Source organism: Canis lupus, chromosome 27 (genome assembly GCF_011100685.1).
Source record: "Canis lupus familiaris isolate Mischka breed German Shepherd chromosome 27, alternate assembly UU_Cfam_GSD_1.0, whole genome shotgun sequence".
NCBI lineage: Eukaryota > Metazoa > Chordata > Mammalia > Carnivora > Canidae > Canis > Canis lupus.
The window spans coordinates 11771702-11788602 of NC_049248.1; the positions used below are offsets into that span (position 1 = coordinate 11771702).

Consider the following 16901-nt stretch of genomic DNA (forward strand, 5'->3'; position numbering starts at 1 on the left):
AAATACTCAGTCTACATGCCCAAGAATTATTAGCTACTACTGTCCATAGAAGTATATTGTCCAAAGAAAGAAAAGTTCCAATCCTGCTCCTGGTACTGTGTTTAGGGGTGAGAGCTAAGGAGGCTCCCTGGAAGTGGGGGTGGGTTGGTGAGGGTCTAAATACTGCAGTAGAGAAATTATGTTTGTACCAATTAAGGATGCTTAATCTGAAGGCAAGATGACTAAGCAAGGAAGTGATAACTTTCCTCATTTGTGTCAAGGGTTACAGAATCGTTCTGTATCATTTAATCAAGTTATGACACAGCATGAGATGCTGGAAACAGAGAACCTGGGCCAGCTTCATCTTCAGCCTCTTAACTTTTCCTGGCTTTCATTTCCTAATGAGTAAGATGGGTGGGAGTTGGGCCAGATCATCTCTGGGGTATCTTCTTCTCTTTTATAGTTCTATTCAGTAAGCCACAGAATCTGCATCAAAATCCCACTTACACAGAAAGTTTGGGACAAAGGATGTGTTTGGGGATGCCTGGGTGGCTTAGTGGTTGAATGTCTGCTTTCAGCTCCTGGCATGATCCTGGGGTCCTGGGATCAAGTCCCACATCAGGCTTCTCCCTCTGTCTGTGTCTCTGCCTCTCTCTGTGTGTGTCTCTCATGAATAAATAAATAAAATCTTTTTTTTTTTAAAGGATGTGTTTGATGAATATATACTATAGTAAAAGAGCTTGAACTGAGTATTGTTCAAACCAGTGCCATCACCTCATGACTCTGAGCCCTGTTTCCTCCTCTGTTAAACTGAAATGAAAACATGATGGATTTCACAGAGATTTTGTGAGAATTACATGAGATCATACATGTGAAAGCACCTTGTCAAAATGTTATGTTTATTATTGCCTTAGCCAGTTTAGAACTTTTCCAAGAATCGGATTCTAATAAAACACTCTTAAGCACCATACTTGACTTAAAATAACTTAATCTATTTTCCGAGACTCAGAAGATCATTCAGGAAGTTACAAAATCTCAGAGTCATCTTGGTGAGCAGGGAGTAGTTTGATAGAAAAAAGGTCCTGGCTATTTGTAGGTTTTGGTCTTTAGGATTCAGATGAAGTGGGAGTGTGTTGACTATGTTAATAACAACTCAGAAAGGAATAGAGATCACATAGCCTAAGCCCCTCGTTTTACAGATAAAACCACTGAGCCAAAATCAGCTGTTAACTAATGGGAGCTCTGGGAGTAAAATCCAGGTTCCTGACTGACTCCGAGCACATTTTTCATTGTTGTCTAAACATAACTCAGAAGGTTTGAAATGAGCCTAAGAATGTGCTGATGAAAGTGGCTGCTCCTTTGAACATGGAATTGAAAAAATATTAGAAGCAAATTTAAGGGTCTCAGTGTGTCAATGAAGGGTATGGCACCATGAACTTCACTTGACCTACTTGGAAAAAAAAAAAAAAAAAAAAAAAACCACAGTGGAGTTCTTAGGAATTTTCTTAATCATAGCAGTTCAGTTTTTCTGAACGAAATTCTCAAATATGTTCTGAAATGAATTCACATTAAAAATGCAGGTCTTAGTATGACTTTCATGGGCTTATTATGTGCAGAGGGAGTAGTGTAACAGAGGTACAAAAGAGGTACTAATGATTAGGAACCTCTGTATTGGGATCCCTGGGTGGCGCAGCGGTTTGGCGCCTGCCTTTGGCCCAGGGCGTGATCCTGGAGACCCGGGATCGAATCCCACATCGGGCTCCCGGTGCATGGAGCCTGCTTCTCCCTCTGCCTGTGTCTCTGCCTCTCTCTCTTTCTCTCTGTGTGACTATCATAAATAAATAAAAAATTAAAAAAAAAAAAAGGAACCTCTGTATTATTCAACTTTGTAGAGTTAAAGTCTCAAGAGGTAACTATAAAACCAGTTCTGTATTATATGTTCTCCCTCATTTTGCCTGGTTGCAGCTTCTGTGACATTAGCAGCCGTGAGCCAGGCCAAGTCTCAAGACTGGTACCTAGGAGCAGTGAGTAGCCAGTGAGAGTGACACTTTATTCCTAGATGTGTTCAAAGCAGAGTGCCACCTACACCTCCTTCCTCTTCCCATTTATAAATCTACTTCTCCAGGGATATACAGATTTTTTGCTCTATTTTTAGTCTGTTGATAACTTGAGAAAGCTTCCAAGAATCAAAGTCTAGGAGGGGGAGGATTCAATTCATGCAGTCTTTTCTGAATCCCTAATAGATGGCTGAAAATCAATTGGAATTCTGACTCTAGGGGGGGAAATGCATGTGTAAGCCATGTGTGATGGGTAAAAGCACAGACTCTGCAACCAGACTGCCTGGGTTTGAATCTCAGCCCTTCTTGTTACTGTGGCCATGTGACCTTGGGCAAATCCCTTCGATGCACTGAGCCCGAGTTCTCTGACCCGAACCACTATCTCGTGTGGCTGCTGTGAGCATACAGTTAAATGAACTTATATATATAAAGTGCTTACAAGAGTGCTAGATGTAGATGTGCTTAATAAATGACTATTAAGTAAATTAAGTGGTCCTAATTAGAATTGTCTCTGGGTCCAAGACTATTCCACTTAGATACTATAACTCCCAGGCCTTAGGCTGTTAGGTTTGAGGAACAGGGGCTTCTTTTTCCTCAGTCATTCTAGTGAATTAAAGAGAAAGCAGCAGTAGGACTTGACTTTGAACACCAGAACTTATCAAGCCTCTTTCCAGAAGCTCGGTAAATGTATCTACCTTCTCTTTATGCCAAGGGAAGAGTAGTGACTCCGATCAGTGTATTTATTGAGTGGACTCGAGCAGGTAGCTTGGTCTGGCAAGGTCACTTTTGTGAAACTGCTAGGATTACCATGGTATTTCCCTGGCCTGACAGTGACTTGATGGCTCCCTTTTGCACACAGCCCAGAGCATTCATGTTGGTTTCCCAGGAGGGGCTTTCTGCAGTGGTTCTGCTTGCTTCAGGGACAGGGCTGTGGGAGAAATTAATGGGAAGTGAAAAGAGAAACTGTCGCTCTTCACCAGCAGGGCTGTTGGGAGTGTGTGACTCTTCTTGTATTTAGGGAAAAGATTACTCATGAGTATTTTCTTCCATAGAATATAAAGAACCTCAAATTACTACTTGTGGCCCCCACCCCCTTGTCACCCGCCTCCCTCTGGTTCAGTGAATCCTCTGCAGACACTTCAGCATTTTACTCTCATTTCCCCTCCCAAGTGGGATTCGGTTCTGTATTTGCTCCAGCACTCACACTTCCAATCAGCTACCCCATCGTTTTTCCTGTTTCTGACTGAGCATCATCTGCCCTGTGGCCCACCTACCACCAGGATCTTTTCTAGGCCAAGGTTGACTGGCCCCTTACACTTGGCACCCAATATCTGGGCTGTCCCCATGCTGTCTGTGTGAAGGAGAGGAAGGAAAAAGCTCCTAATGACAAATCACTAATCATTCTGCTGTTCCTGTTCAAAGGGGACATCACTGACAATAGGAAGTAAACGTGAAGGTTTTTTGCCAGTTCAAAAGTTGAGATTTTCCAGAGCCATCCTTAGGCCCACTCCTGTTTCATTGTGATTCCAGATATGTGTTTTCAAGGTCATTGGAAAGAGTGGGAGCATCTTCTGTATCCGAGGACCATTTTTAATAGTCATTACTTCTTGGCACAGTTAAGAGTCAAAAACAAAACCTTGAGTTCCTTAGTGGCTGTGTGTTATTCTCAGTCACAGAGCAGTAGCATACTACACATTCTTATTTTAGATGCCACTATTTTTCCATGTAAAATTATTAAACATAAAAATCAAGAGAAAGGGCTCTTAAATGTCCATCTCTGATTATGCCAGGGCCCGTAGTTCTTTCTTGGTGACCTGCACGATAGACTACTTTAGAGAAGACTTCCCCAGAGCTCAAGGAAGCCAGCTACTATTCTTCAAAACTAGACTTTGCAAAGAAGCCACCTGGAAGGCAGAGCCAATATCATGCCCAGAGGCCCTGGACTTTCTCCAAGGGATCTGAGCTGTTCATTCCTGGTCCACTAGGGAGGAAAAGCAGCCCATCCAAGTAGACCAGTCCGTTCTTTATTATGCCTAATGATGAAAAGGTGACTGTTTCCAGGATCCAGCTGAAGGGCACTTTTATAGCATGCTCATGGAGTCTCCTTAGCAAGTTTAAGTAACTTGCTGGAGAGACTGAAGCTAATTCTTAGCAAATCCTGATCCCATGGTATTTAAACTATTAGTTCATGCAATACAGTTTAGAGAAAAAAGCTCTATTAAGCATCTAGCTTCTTCCAACCCAGCAGTTCTCATTCTGGTCTCAGGACTGCTTTCAATTCTTAAGAATTATCGAAGATCCCAGAGAGCTTCACTCATGGATTATATCTATCTATATTTACCATATCGGAAAATTAAATTAAACAGAATGAAATATTGGTCCTGGTCAGAGTTTTGTGTTTAGATAAAACGAATTACACACAGAATACGCGACCGCTTCTCGCTGACTAGATGCCATTAGCTGCGCTCGTATATCTAATAGCATAATGTAAATAAATATATTCTGAATATGACTTCCAAAACAATTAGTGAGAAAAGTGGCATTGCTTTAAAGGTTTGCAAGTCTCTTTTATGTCTGGCTTCATAGAAGATGTCTGGATTCTCCTATCTGCTGCACTATCACATTATGTACCTTCTAGGAAACTCCACTATATACTCCCGATTAAATGAGAGTGAAAAATGGTAAACTCTTAATATTGCTATGAAAAGAGTTTTGACTTCATAGACACCCTGAAAAGGTCTTGGGAACCCTGAGTGGTCTCCAGATCACACTTTGAGAACCACTGTTCTAAACCACTTGAAGGATATATCAAAGATTTCCAGTAACAGCAAAATGAAATAAAAATATAGACTCAGTCAGGCTTCCAGAAAGATCCAGCCTGAGCTACCCTCATAACCTAAGCTGCAGCCCTCCCTCTGGCCCACTTCTGGTCCTACTCAGAGTCCAAGTACCACCCCCACCAGCAAGTTCAGACATCAAAAACTAGAATAAAAAGGCAAAAGACCTTTTATCCTTACTTTGCCCTCTTATTCCCAGAGGCTAGTCTGATAGTTTCCCAGAGGCTGAATGAATTGCTCTTCCTGGAAGAAGTTTCAGGGAACACTTCATGATTTGGCAGCTCTCGAAGGTCAAGCCCAGCTCTGGAACATTCCCACTTCAAAAAGATAGTGGGTGACAATCAGATCAGCCATGACTCTAAGGTCCCCTCTGAAGCACATTGACAATTGTCATGACTCTGAGTTCCTTGGGTGTTTCAGGCCACCGTAGAGCCAGCTTTAGGGCATACCTGGGATCGAGAGAACCTCAGGAGCTGGGCAAGAAGGGGCCAGGCAGTAACACCTCGGGACCATTAAAGACATAAAAAGGGATTTGTCTTCTCATTTTGCCTCTAAATACATACTTCATTTGGTACCGCCCTTTGGCACTGACAAATCTTGAGCTTTAACTTGGGCTTCGGAGTTGAACATAAGGGCTCTTCAGATGTGGAGACTCAATTTTATTAACCATTCGGAAAGCTTTTCCTTTTATTCCAGATGTCTAACTGACAAGACCTTTCTCTCTCTCTTTCTCTCTTTCTCCCTCCCCTTCTGCCTTGCTCTCTCACCAACAGGCTTGCAGCCAGTTTACTGGAGCAGGGATGACGTAGCCCAGTGGCTCAAGTGGGCTGAAAATGAGTTTTCTTTAAGGCCAATTGACAGCAACACATTTGAAATGAATGGCAAAGCTCTCCTGCTGCTGACCAAAGAGGACTTTCGCTACCGATCTCCTCATTCAGGTGAGAGTCTGGATCCCTGACATGCGCTCAGCTTGGAAAAAAATCTGTTAGCCATTGGTTGCTCTTTGCCACCACTCATCATGCCCAAGAAACCCCCCACAGTTGGCTACCATGAACACAAAGACAATGACTTGAGCTTAATAGAGTTGAAAGATCCTAATGACATAAATCAGTTTGAGGGGAAAAGAGGAAGAATTTTCAGATCAAGGGGAACCTTTGAAGGTTGAGAAAAGGAAACTGGTTAGGACCTACAGACACCGGAGCTTGAGGGATCTAAGTTGTGCCACTAAATCAAGAAGAAAATGCATTCTAGCCCTTCCACTCTGCCTTGCTCCTCATTCTGGAAACTTTTGGAGATGCTTAGGAGTGAGTATAGGTAGGGAACTGCCCAGGGAAAACCAAAGACGGAAGAGGAAGGGTGTGCGAGCCCTGCTAGGGTAGATGGAGTGAAAAGAAGAGGTGTGAGGAAATGGGAGATAAGAATGGGAAGAGGTGGAGACCCTAGTAGCTAAGGCAAGCTTAGAATTAAACTCAAAGGGCTTCCGGCGGCCCCCTTTGAAGTACCAAATTTTGTGCAGTATTGCATCTTGTAGCTTATGGAAATCCTGAAAAATGCAAGTGGAAGACTTCTCAGGCTCATCTAACTAGACGGTTTTGTCAGAATAAGGGCTCCTAGGACTGCATGGGAAGATTCGATTCAGTAAAGAGCTTTTGTACCTGCACAGTGTATTGCTGACACAGGTAAGACTTCAAATAGACTTTCCCATTTCATTTCTTAAACATTGTGGAGATTTAGAAGATAGTTATTTGGGAACTCCATAGGGGAAGGGGGAACTTTGGCCTCGGGTTTATGCCTCTTGAGGGGCTAGTTATTCAAATATTAGCAGGCCTCCCTCCTCTCGAGTCTCATTGGGGCCGACTTTGATGTAACTTGTCCGGCAGAGACTCTCTTCGTCTTGACCAAGGGCAAAGGTCCTGCATCAGGTCTTGGCATAGCTCCAACGACGTTCAACCCTTCCTTACTCCTGGAGGCCTGCCAGAAGTTAATAAACCAACTGTCATGAGGAACCATCGCCATCACAGGGGGTGAGATAAGAATACAGAACAGTATCTCCCCTGCTTTTCCCAATTGCAGCAGACCGTTTATATGAGGAAATGATAAAGGGAAGTTTCCCCCAGAAGTAGAGATGTTATTGAAACTTGAAAGTTTATTATCTCTGAAAAACAGATCTTTTTCAGGTTTTGCGGAGTAATGGAGCCAGACATGCCTGAAACATTTTGTCTCAAATCATTGCTTCTTTCTGTAGTCTCAGGATAAGAAAACTAGAACAATCATACCCATAAATAAAACTAACCTAAAAGGAAACTAAATAGTTCCTTTAATTTAATGCAAAAAACACTTACCTTGTCTGTTCTCAGGAAAACTCAAAGGTATACTCAAAGGGGCAAAGTCACCTCTCTGGAGGAAAAGAACTCTTCACTCTTCAGCATGTTCTAGAAAAACCATTCATGTAAGGCAAACAAGGGGAAACACAGTGATGCATATTGAGGGGATTTGACTTAGCCCTTACCCTGGCTTTCCTCTCTCAGTCTGTAAGTCCCACACCCTCCCACCCACCCCATCCTATCTTAGATACTCCTTTTTGTTGCTGATTTATTTTTCTCCCTAGTGACCTCTGTCCACTTTACTTAGAAACTAGATTCTCTCTGCTCAAAGCTGGAAGCAAAGATAGACAAAAGCCTCCCAGCCATATTGTCAGGTCTCTGCCAGAGCAGACCATATGGAAGATGGACAGGATCCTGCTGTCCAGTTAGGATTGCACCTTTGAACCTAAAGACAAAAGGAAGCTGGAGAGGAGAGAGGGCAGGGTAGGATGGAGCTTATGAAAAACAGAATAGAGTTGATTTGGAGCATGAAGGATAGATGAAAATGAGGTAGGGAGAGAACAACATTGCAGGTCACTGGAACAGCATTAGCTTAATGTATTTGGATAATGGTGAAATAATAGCCCATATGAAGAGGCAGGAGGTGGGAGGCCAGATGTAGTCACTATACTAGTCTGGTCCTGATGTGTCTAGTCCCCAGTTAGGTGGCAAAAGAAATTCATTCAGCGAGTATTCTCTGAGCAACTCCATGCTAGATGTGCAAAAGTATGGGCTCAGGAGATTTACGGATAGCAGAGGCGATTTCAGCCTGGACTGTCAAGCAAAAGCTCAAAGTATGGTCACAGAGGCAGCCTTTGAAAACTTGGAAAGACAGCCAAGATGGAGGTAAGGAAAGGTGTTAAGGAGGAACTGTAGGTCAGTTGGTGTAGAGATGGAGTTCAGAGATAACACCACACAAATTCAGTCCTCTCTTGAAAACACTGTCCATCGTCACTCATCACTCCTGCCTGACTTGTCTGCTGACCTTCTTCAGGAGAGCTTCACCTGATTCCCATCCCTGCTTCCCTAATTAGGCCCTGCTCTCTTTTCCTCCACCTGTTCCCGCCTCAGTCCACACTAGGTGCTGTCCTAGGGTATGTCCAGAGCATACCCTAATTCTGGCATGGCCCCTCACACACACACACACACACACACACACACACACACACACCCCATGTTTTATGTGCTTGCTTTCTGTTCTGCATCCCTCTCCAAGAGGAAGTTCACTTGGGCAAGGCGGGGGTTGTATCTTGTTAAGCTGACTTGTCTCCAGAATTTAGCACAGTGCATGGCACCCAATTGGCACTCAACAAATATTGATTAAATTATGACCCAACACATGCCCACCTTTAAAGCTCACATGTTAAGAAGTTTGGATTTTGTTTTGCAGGTAATGGGAAACCACTGAAAGGTTTGGATGAGGAGAATAATAGAATTGGAGCTCTTCCTTTGGAGCATACGTTGGCCATCAGTGCATAGGGCAGACTAATATGATCACAAAAAACAGGAGAACTAGTTAGAATGTTGTTGCTAGAACTACTTAGAATGTCTAAATTGGAGACATTGAAGTCCAGAATGAGATCAAGTGAGAGTAAAATAATAGTACTTCAGGCATAGAACAGTTAGCTAAGATGAGGAGCTCATTTGTAGCAAGTGGGTAAGACTTACTTTGGCCAAGTGATGCCACAGCATCCAAAAAGACATATCCTGTTCTGCAGTTGGAATTCTGAGACCAGAGCCAGGCCAGAGCTAGCAACAGTAGCTGAGAGCAGTATCCCCATTACGTTGAGCTGAGAATAAGGAGAAATGTATGCTGTAGGTAATTTAATTAAGGCATCAACCAGAAAGCCATGGGTAGAATTTCAAGGTGATACCTGCCAGTAGGGGCTGCAAGAAAATTTATCATAAAAAAGGAGTGTTGTCAGAGGGTCTGGAAACAAGAACTAAGAAGACATTCTCATGATGTGGCCAAGCGGCAGGGTAATGAGGGCATGATTGACCTGCTGGCATTCTCCTTAGGTAGAGACAGGTATAGATAGAAAATCTTCTTTAGTTCGCAGACATCACATTTCTCATTGCTTCTCCTCACTTGGACTTTCTGGTTTAGCATTTGATGTAGTAGATGTCCCAAGGCCCAGGTTCTACACATGGCTCCTCTACAGACCACTATACTTCATTGGCCTCTGTTTTCCTTCTCTGTAATACGACATTTTTGCCATAGGCTCCTGAGCACCCTTCAGCTCTTTTTTTTTTTTTTTTTTTTTTTTTTTTTTTCAGGCCCTGGACTGAAGGCGGCGCTGAACCGCTGAGCCGCCAGGGCTGCCCTATCATACAATTTTAAAGTGTCTTTCTCCTCCTTAAAACAATTCAATAGCTTCAGCATCTTTGAAAATCCTACAGACTTAACATATGGCCTTTAGAGATCTGGCCCTAGCTTGCCCCTCCAAACTTGTCAGTAACACCATAGGTATCATTCAAACCCCTTCCCATCTCATTGAAACACTCCTTCACTCCTCTCAGTCCTTTCCCTTTTTGGTCTCAGTTTAGATGTCATTTCCCCCAAGGAAGGCTCTTCAAACTCCTCAAATCCCGATCAGGTTCCCTGCCATAACTCTTATCTCTAAATATTTAGGACCTGTATCTTGTCTGTGGCATATCCTTAGGGGAGGGGTAGTTAACACTAGCACCTACTAGAGGGCCAGGAACAATATAGATGCTCAAAAATATTTGTTAAAGAATGAAAAAGGCAGAGGATAGAAAAAATAGGAGTCTATGGCTATCACACAATCATAAAGTAGTAAGATTTAGCCACTAAATTCAGGGATAGGCTTGTGACAATAGAAAAGAAAAGATGAATAGGGGCACAATACAAAAGCTAAATGAGAAGTCCACAAACCTGAATTCTGAATTGATATATTTTATACACACAATCAGGAGATTCATCTATCTCAGCAGTTTCCAGATCTTGACTAATCATCGGAATCATCCAGGAATAAGGGGTGATTTTTGGTTGGGATGTTTTAATTTTTCCTATCATCCTTTCATAATCATATCTAACCAATGTTTAGGAACTATTTACCTGGATGTCCTATAAGGTAACTTTTAGTACTAAATTCTAATTTAACCAAGATATCCACAAGCACCCTTCAGCTCTTAACAGTTCAGCCCACTCTCAATCATGAAACACTGCCCACCTTCTATTAAACCTCCTACCCCACAGGCAAGGGATAAATACTTTGATCCCCTTCAACCTCTATGCCTCAAAAACTTACACTTAACCCAATTTTTTTCTGTCCTTCTTTGCATTTTTTTTGCTGCCTAAGATGAATCAGCAGCAGCTTTGCATCAGTCATGGCACTGCTGAAATAAAAAGTATCTGGTTGTCCCATCACCATGAATGGATGTGTATAGCTTCCGCCCAGCCTTGTTTCCTTCATGGCCTCACCCAGAATTATGCTCTCTATGTATGGAAATAACATTCTCCTCAATACAACTCATTTCAAATATAGAGAGGAGGGAACAGGACCCAGTGAATTATAATTACCTGAAATATTCATATGTCACAGGTCCAAATCTGGTAGCCTCTCTGAACTCCACATTCTTTGGCCAGTTTGACAAACTGCACCTATCTCATCCATTTCCAGGACAAGACTTGTCCATTTTTAACCTCTAGAATAAAGCAGGGAACATGCAGAATATGCTTTAAGTAATTACATTATCCCCAAATAGAAGATTTTAAGGCTGAAGATAAATGGGATATTTTCTTTGAAATATTCTCCAAGTTAAAGGATATAAGATGGTGAATTTATAATATTTGCAAAGCTAAAGAACAATGTGAAGGAACTGTAACTTTATGGAACTTTACCTGTATAGGTCATTTTATCTACTCTTAAAGCTATTAGACAATTACTATCTTAAATGGTCTGGGATGATTTAAATTCAAAGGGATATTTATGATTTGATCACTTTGACGCCTGAGAAAACACATGAATAAGAAGGAATGGACAAGTTAGCATTGATATTTACTCTAATTTAGTTATCCATTGTAAGACATTAGGGTGGAATGAATATATATATACATTTATGAGAACAACAGCAACCACAGGTTATCTTCAATTTAATTCATGACCCTCTTTGAAGCTAAAAAAAAAAAAAAAAAAAGGAAAATACACGTATTTTCAAATCCCTTCAGTTCAGCAAATAATGTATGGGGGGTTTACTAAGTCAGTGAGTCAGTCAGCATACCAGAATGTGATGTTGCAAATTATTCCTTCCCTTTCTAATATACTAGAACCTTGGTTTTTGGAAATATGCTTTGCTTGTGGCCTTCAAATATAGTAAAATTCCCTTTCAAGGTTAAACAAAAAATACTGATCTGTATCTTCATAAAGTTCCTCCTTGGACCAACTTGCTTATTCATCTTTATGAAGCAATGGTAGGTGCATTTGCTGGGTTGAATGGCTGGGTCAACTCACTATTTTAGAATCAAGTAGCAGAATCTGAGGGTATGAGTTACAGAGGGGAATTATACTCCTGAAGTATGGAGTTGCAGCAGGCATGATCCTTGATTGAGACACTCAGAGTTGACTCTTCTCCTTGTATCTGTGAACAGAGAAAAATGTACACACATCAGAGAAATGCTTAGATAGGTCAATTATAGAAAAGTCATTTAATTTCTTAGCATTTTGCTTTCCCCATTTATGAAATGATAGGGTTGACCGATCTCCCTGCCACACAGCGTGATAACACGTAAAACGTAAAACACTTCTTTTAATAAAGCACATACTTATTTTACAATATTCATATTTTCTCACAAGCTTATTTTTCATCTGTAATATCTCTTTATTTTTTATCTGTAATATCTCTTTATGTTCTGCATCCAGCTATACAGACAGTTGTCTTACTGTATCTCTTTTCTAATTTTTTCTTATCTTGCATACAATATTCAGATTTTCCCACAACCTACTCCCTTTTTCTTAGAATCTGTGTCTAAGACATTGATATCAAGCTAAATCCCAAATAGTCGTTCCTAAGTAAAAGACTAGCTTATGGTTATAGAGGCACTCTGTATTTATAAAAAGGACTGTCATCTACTCAGCCTACAAAAATGGTTTGAATGGAATTTTTAGAAAATAAGGCCGAACAGAAATTGGAAAGCCAAGCAGTCCTCTGATCGGAGGGGCCTGTCATGGCCACCAGTGGGACCTCCTTGGACCAGTGCCTGCCTTGGCATTCCCACTGCTGAATTTACACTAGAACTGAATGACCTAAAGCCTTGAACTTTATCTTGAACATCTACCACAGACAGAAAGGACCCAGCAGAGAGAATCTGATGACAAATCTGAAACATACCCCTCCCACCTTTGCACTATTTTTTTTTTAAGAATTGGTCAAAAGGAAACTAAAATCTCTGAATAAAAACCAGAGAGAGAGAGAAAAGAAAACAGTTTGCAAATTTAAGAATGTGTTACTTCAGATGATCTTCACATGAGGATTATGTATATAGTAAATCATCACCTGAAAAATGCAGATTTTAAAAATGTAAAAATTCTGCTTTCACCCTACTGAATTTGAGAAGTTAAACATTGAGGAAGCCCAGGGGAGGGGCTCTGGGTAGCCATGTAGATGACACTATGTGTGGGCCCCAGCCTTCTGCAGAACAGGGAATGCATAAGAACTTTAAAAGTGATCAAACTCTCTCACTGATAATACCATTTTAAGAAAATGTCCAAAGGACACAGTCCAATGGCAGGGGGTGGGGGGTATGTGGGAAGATGCCCTTAGCAATTCTATTTATAATTATAAAAACTGGAAATGCCCAGGCCACCCACTTGCTATGGGACTTGCTGAATAGACTTGGAGAATGTAAATATAAAGCAATTTACAGTGGCATTACAACTATTCATCAAGCTGCTTATTATTTCTTCAGTAGATGATACAGGGCCTTGCAGATCATGTTCGGGATTCTAAAGGTTATTTTAAAGACAGGCAGAAGCCATTCAGCATTTTAAGCAGAGATTAGCATGACAAAATGCAAAGGTGAAGAGTGGATGTGGGCAGTTGGCCTGGTTGGCATTCAGAAACAACCATATTGACGTAAAGTAAGATGGAATCAGCAGGGAGAAGGAGATGACACTGGGAGTATTTAGAAGGCAGAGTCTGAAAGTCTTAGGGACTGATTGGATGTCGAGTAAGAGAAAGAGAGTAGTTAATTAAGCATAACCCTGGCCTGAACAACTGGGCATTCCCTGTATTAGGAAGCACCACGTGGGGTAAAGACGTTTATGTTCGACACACTAAATGTGTGGTGTCTGTGTGGCATACGAGAAGTATCTAGGAGAAGAAAAAAAAAAGTATCTAGGAGATAACTGAAGGTTCTGGAGTTGAGATAAAATGCCTGACTGGAGTAGATTTAGCATAGATGGGCTGACTGAGGCCATGGGAATAGGTACAATTACTGGGGAGAAAGACTAGTGGGAGCCTGGGGAGCCTTACTGTTGCAGGGTTGGAAAAGGTGGAAGGAAAACCAGAAGGGATGGAAATGTCCAAAGCCATGGAATGTTCTTAGAAGGAGGCAGAGAGTGAGTGTTGCTGATGAATGTTGCTGAAAGGCAGAGTCCCCAAGTCCTGACCATCACCCTCTGAGCTGGACCGCAAGGTCAGTGGTAGAAGGGGAGGAAAGTGGGAGTAGCAGAGTTGGACAGCTCCTCAGCCAAGCTTGGCTGTGCTGGGACCACAGAAACAGGAGCAGTACCTGAAGGGAAGATGAAGAGATGAAGACAAGGCAGGGTGGAGGGGGTGTGTATATGCAGAAAACGGGAAAAACTGGACACTTCTTAAATGCAAAGGGAAGAACCCCATAGAAAGAAGTTGAAGATACAACTATGAACTAGGAGAAAGAGAGAGAGAGAGACTGAAGTAGAAAGATCTATGTCAAATGATGTCAACTGGGAAAACATATTTGATACATATGAATGTGACTTCATGAAATTTGTATATGCGCTTTAAATACAAACGTGTTGAAGCGAAGCAAATAGTTTCCAGATTTTTTGAGACACGTCTGTGAATAATTATCGAATCACAAGGGGTGCCATCTATTGAGCCCACATTATAGCAGACACGGAGCTGGTGCTTGTTCATCTCATCTCACTTGATCTTCGTATCAGCCCTGCCAAGTCTGTGGCATTATTCTCGTTTGAGACAAAAGAATATTTTACTAGGTCTGGAGTTAAGCCTCACAGAGAAAGAATATTTGCCTGAGGGCATGCAGCTGACAAATAGAGGAACCAGGAGGACCTGGGATTTCTTGCCTGAGAGCCCAGGCTCTTCCCTCTAAAGGAAAGAAACTTGAACCCCCACAAACAGCATCTGTATATTTCCAGTCTTCAGATGCTAGAAACATCGTTCACTCTCTCTAGTATCTGTTTAAAGCAAATTACAAATACAATAATAGAATATAGTATTCTGAAAGTGGATGCCTGCCTTTTCACATCAAGGTCACCAATACAGAATTCTGTGTGTGCTTAGTCTCTGGGGTTTCTGTGTCATATACATGTATATGCATCTACCTTGCGCCACTTGTGCCTACAAGCAGTGCACCATGTGTCACATGTGTGCACGTACCCAGGGGTACATCTAGGTTTTATGGGGCCTGAAGCTTATCATTTGGGAGACACAAATAGTTCTAGGGCTCCTCCCAGGAGCCCATGCAGGTAAAGCCCTAAAGCTCGGTGGCTTCATGGCAGCCCCACCTCTGTACATACATGTGTATACATGAACTATGTATGTATGCATGACGATATATAGAGAAACCAGCAATTGCTATCATCCCTTAAGCAGGAGCCTTGGTTCCATTGCTTAGCACCATAGAAGCGCCTTTTACGGTTAGCACTAGGTATTTCTTTTCTGGGAAGATGGAGAAGATTTATCATGAATCAAATGAGCCAAGAATTTTTTGACAAGTACCTTTCGAATTCAAACCACTGGTCATTAGGTAAGTTAGATAGATAGTGCTATGGCTCGTGCTCTTTATTTTCAGGAGGCAAATAAATATAACTTATTTTTCAAAATCTTTTCTTATTCCAGAGATCTTTTTGTTAATACTACTTTTTAGATGTGATCTTCTGTGTATATGAACATTTTAAAAGTGTAGCAGGAGAAGAGGCTGGGTGTTGGAGGGAATGGGAGGCAGTAGAGATGGGAGAGGATTGGGGGGGGCACATCTTTATTTATTTAGAAAACTGTTGTAGACGAGACACACGTTCTGTGTTGTTCCAGAGCCAAAACTAGGAGCTGAGGTACATGAGATTGTAGGGGAGGCCAAGTTCCAACTCAACAGAAGAACTTTCTATCAACTAGAGCTGTCCAAAAATGATCTGCTTATGTTTGTGGCTGGCCGCCCATCACTGGAAGTATGCAGCCAAAGCTACTTCTTGGCAGGGGAAGGGGAGGCAGGGGACTTCTACTGAACACAAGTTCGACTCAATCTAAGTAACCTCTAGAATCCTTTCTAAGATTCCAAGCTATTATCAAGCACACACCGTTACTGCCAACCACACATACACAGGGCATGCACAGTAAGTTGATTTTTCTCCCATAGTAGTGATGCGTTTGTGCTAAGCCAGCCACATTCCTTGACTGAGCCCCTGGTTGCTGAGGAAACATGTCTGTGAATGGACTGATCTATCTATGGCCATCCTCTACAGTCTTAGAATGAAATTTTTTCCTGGCATTGAACTTGGGACCTTTGGCCCACACTCCCACCCATCAGCCAGCCATTCCAAGTGGCACTTATGAATGTTATCTCACGAGTTCTCCTAAGAGGCTTATGGTTTAGGTAAGGAATTGGCAAGGTTCCACTTGATTCACCCCTCCCCTGCTTTTTTTCTTTTGCACACTCAAACAGGAACCTCCTCTGCCTGGCTCCCTTTGCCAGCTTTGGGATGAGAGGCAGAAGAGAGCCAGCACAGAAAGCTGGAAGAGTCTGCGGGGGAGAGTGTGTGGCAGCCCCTCTGTGGGCCTGGCCACCCGGCCAGGGGGATGGGGTCCAGAGAAGCCAAGATGAGTGAATGGCTTCAGTTAACCTTTGGGCTTTCTACAGGGGAAGCATAGCAATGACCATGACCCAGACACTCCTTTATTCTCCCTAAGAGACTGCCTTAAGGTCTACAGGTCTGTCCTACACCAGAATAAGAATAGTAAGAAGAATAGTAAGCCACTGGGTGGCTCAGTCAGTTAAGCATCTGCCTTTGGCCCAAGTCATGATCCTAGGGTCCTGGGTTCAAGCCCTGAATTGGGCTGGCTCCCTGCTCAGTAGGGAGCTTGCTTCTCCCTCTCCTCCCTACTCATGCTCTCTGTTGCTATCTCTCTCTCTCTCTCTCAAATAAATAAATAAAATCTAAAAAAAAAAAAAAAGAACAATAATGGTGGTGGGGATAGTGGTGGTCACAAAGACAGCTAGTGTTTGCTGAGCTCTTGGTGTTTGCTGAACACTGTGATGAGCTCATTACAGGGATTCTATGAGGTAGATAGCATTTTGTAGATTAGAGAACTGAGGCCTAGAGAGGGTAAAGGATGTACCTAAGACCCCCTAAGATCCCTAAGTCTGACTCCAGAGCATAGACACTTCCCCATTCTGCTTTGCTGCCTCGCTTTCTGTATGTACA

General features: G+C 42.2%; 1 protein-coding gene across 4 annotated transcripts in view; it reads left to right on the plus strand.

Annotated features, from left to right (window-relative positions):
* The window catches only part of ETV6 (ETS variant transcription factor 6), a 236345-nt gene that overhangs the window by 181800 nt on the left and 37644 nt on the right, over positions 1 to 16901 (plus strand). For all 4 annotated transcript variants that reach the window (XM_038576800.1, XM_038576801.1, XM_038576803.1 and 1 more), the window contains one exon: positions 5647 to 5811. In XM_038576800.1, coding sequence (XP_038432728.1) covers positions 5647 to 5811 — 165 coding nt within the window. The remainder of the gene's footprint in view (positions 1 to 5646; positions 5812 to 16901) is intronic.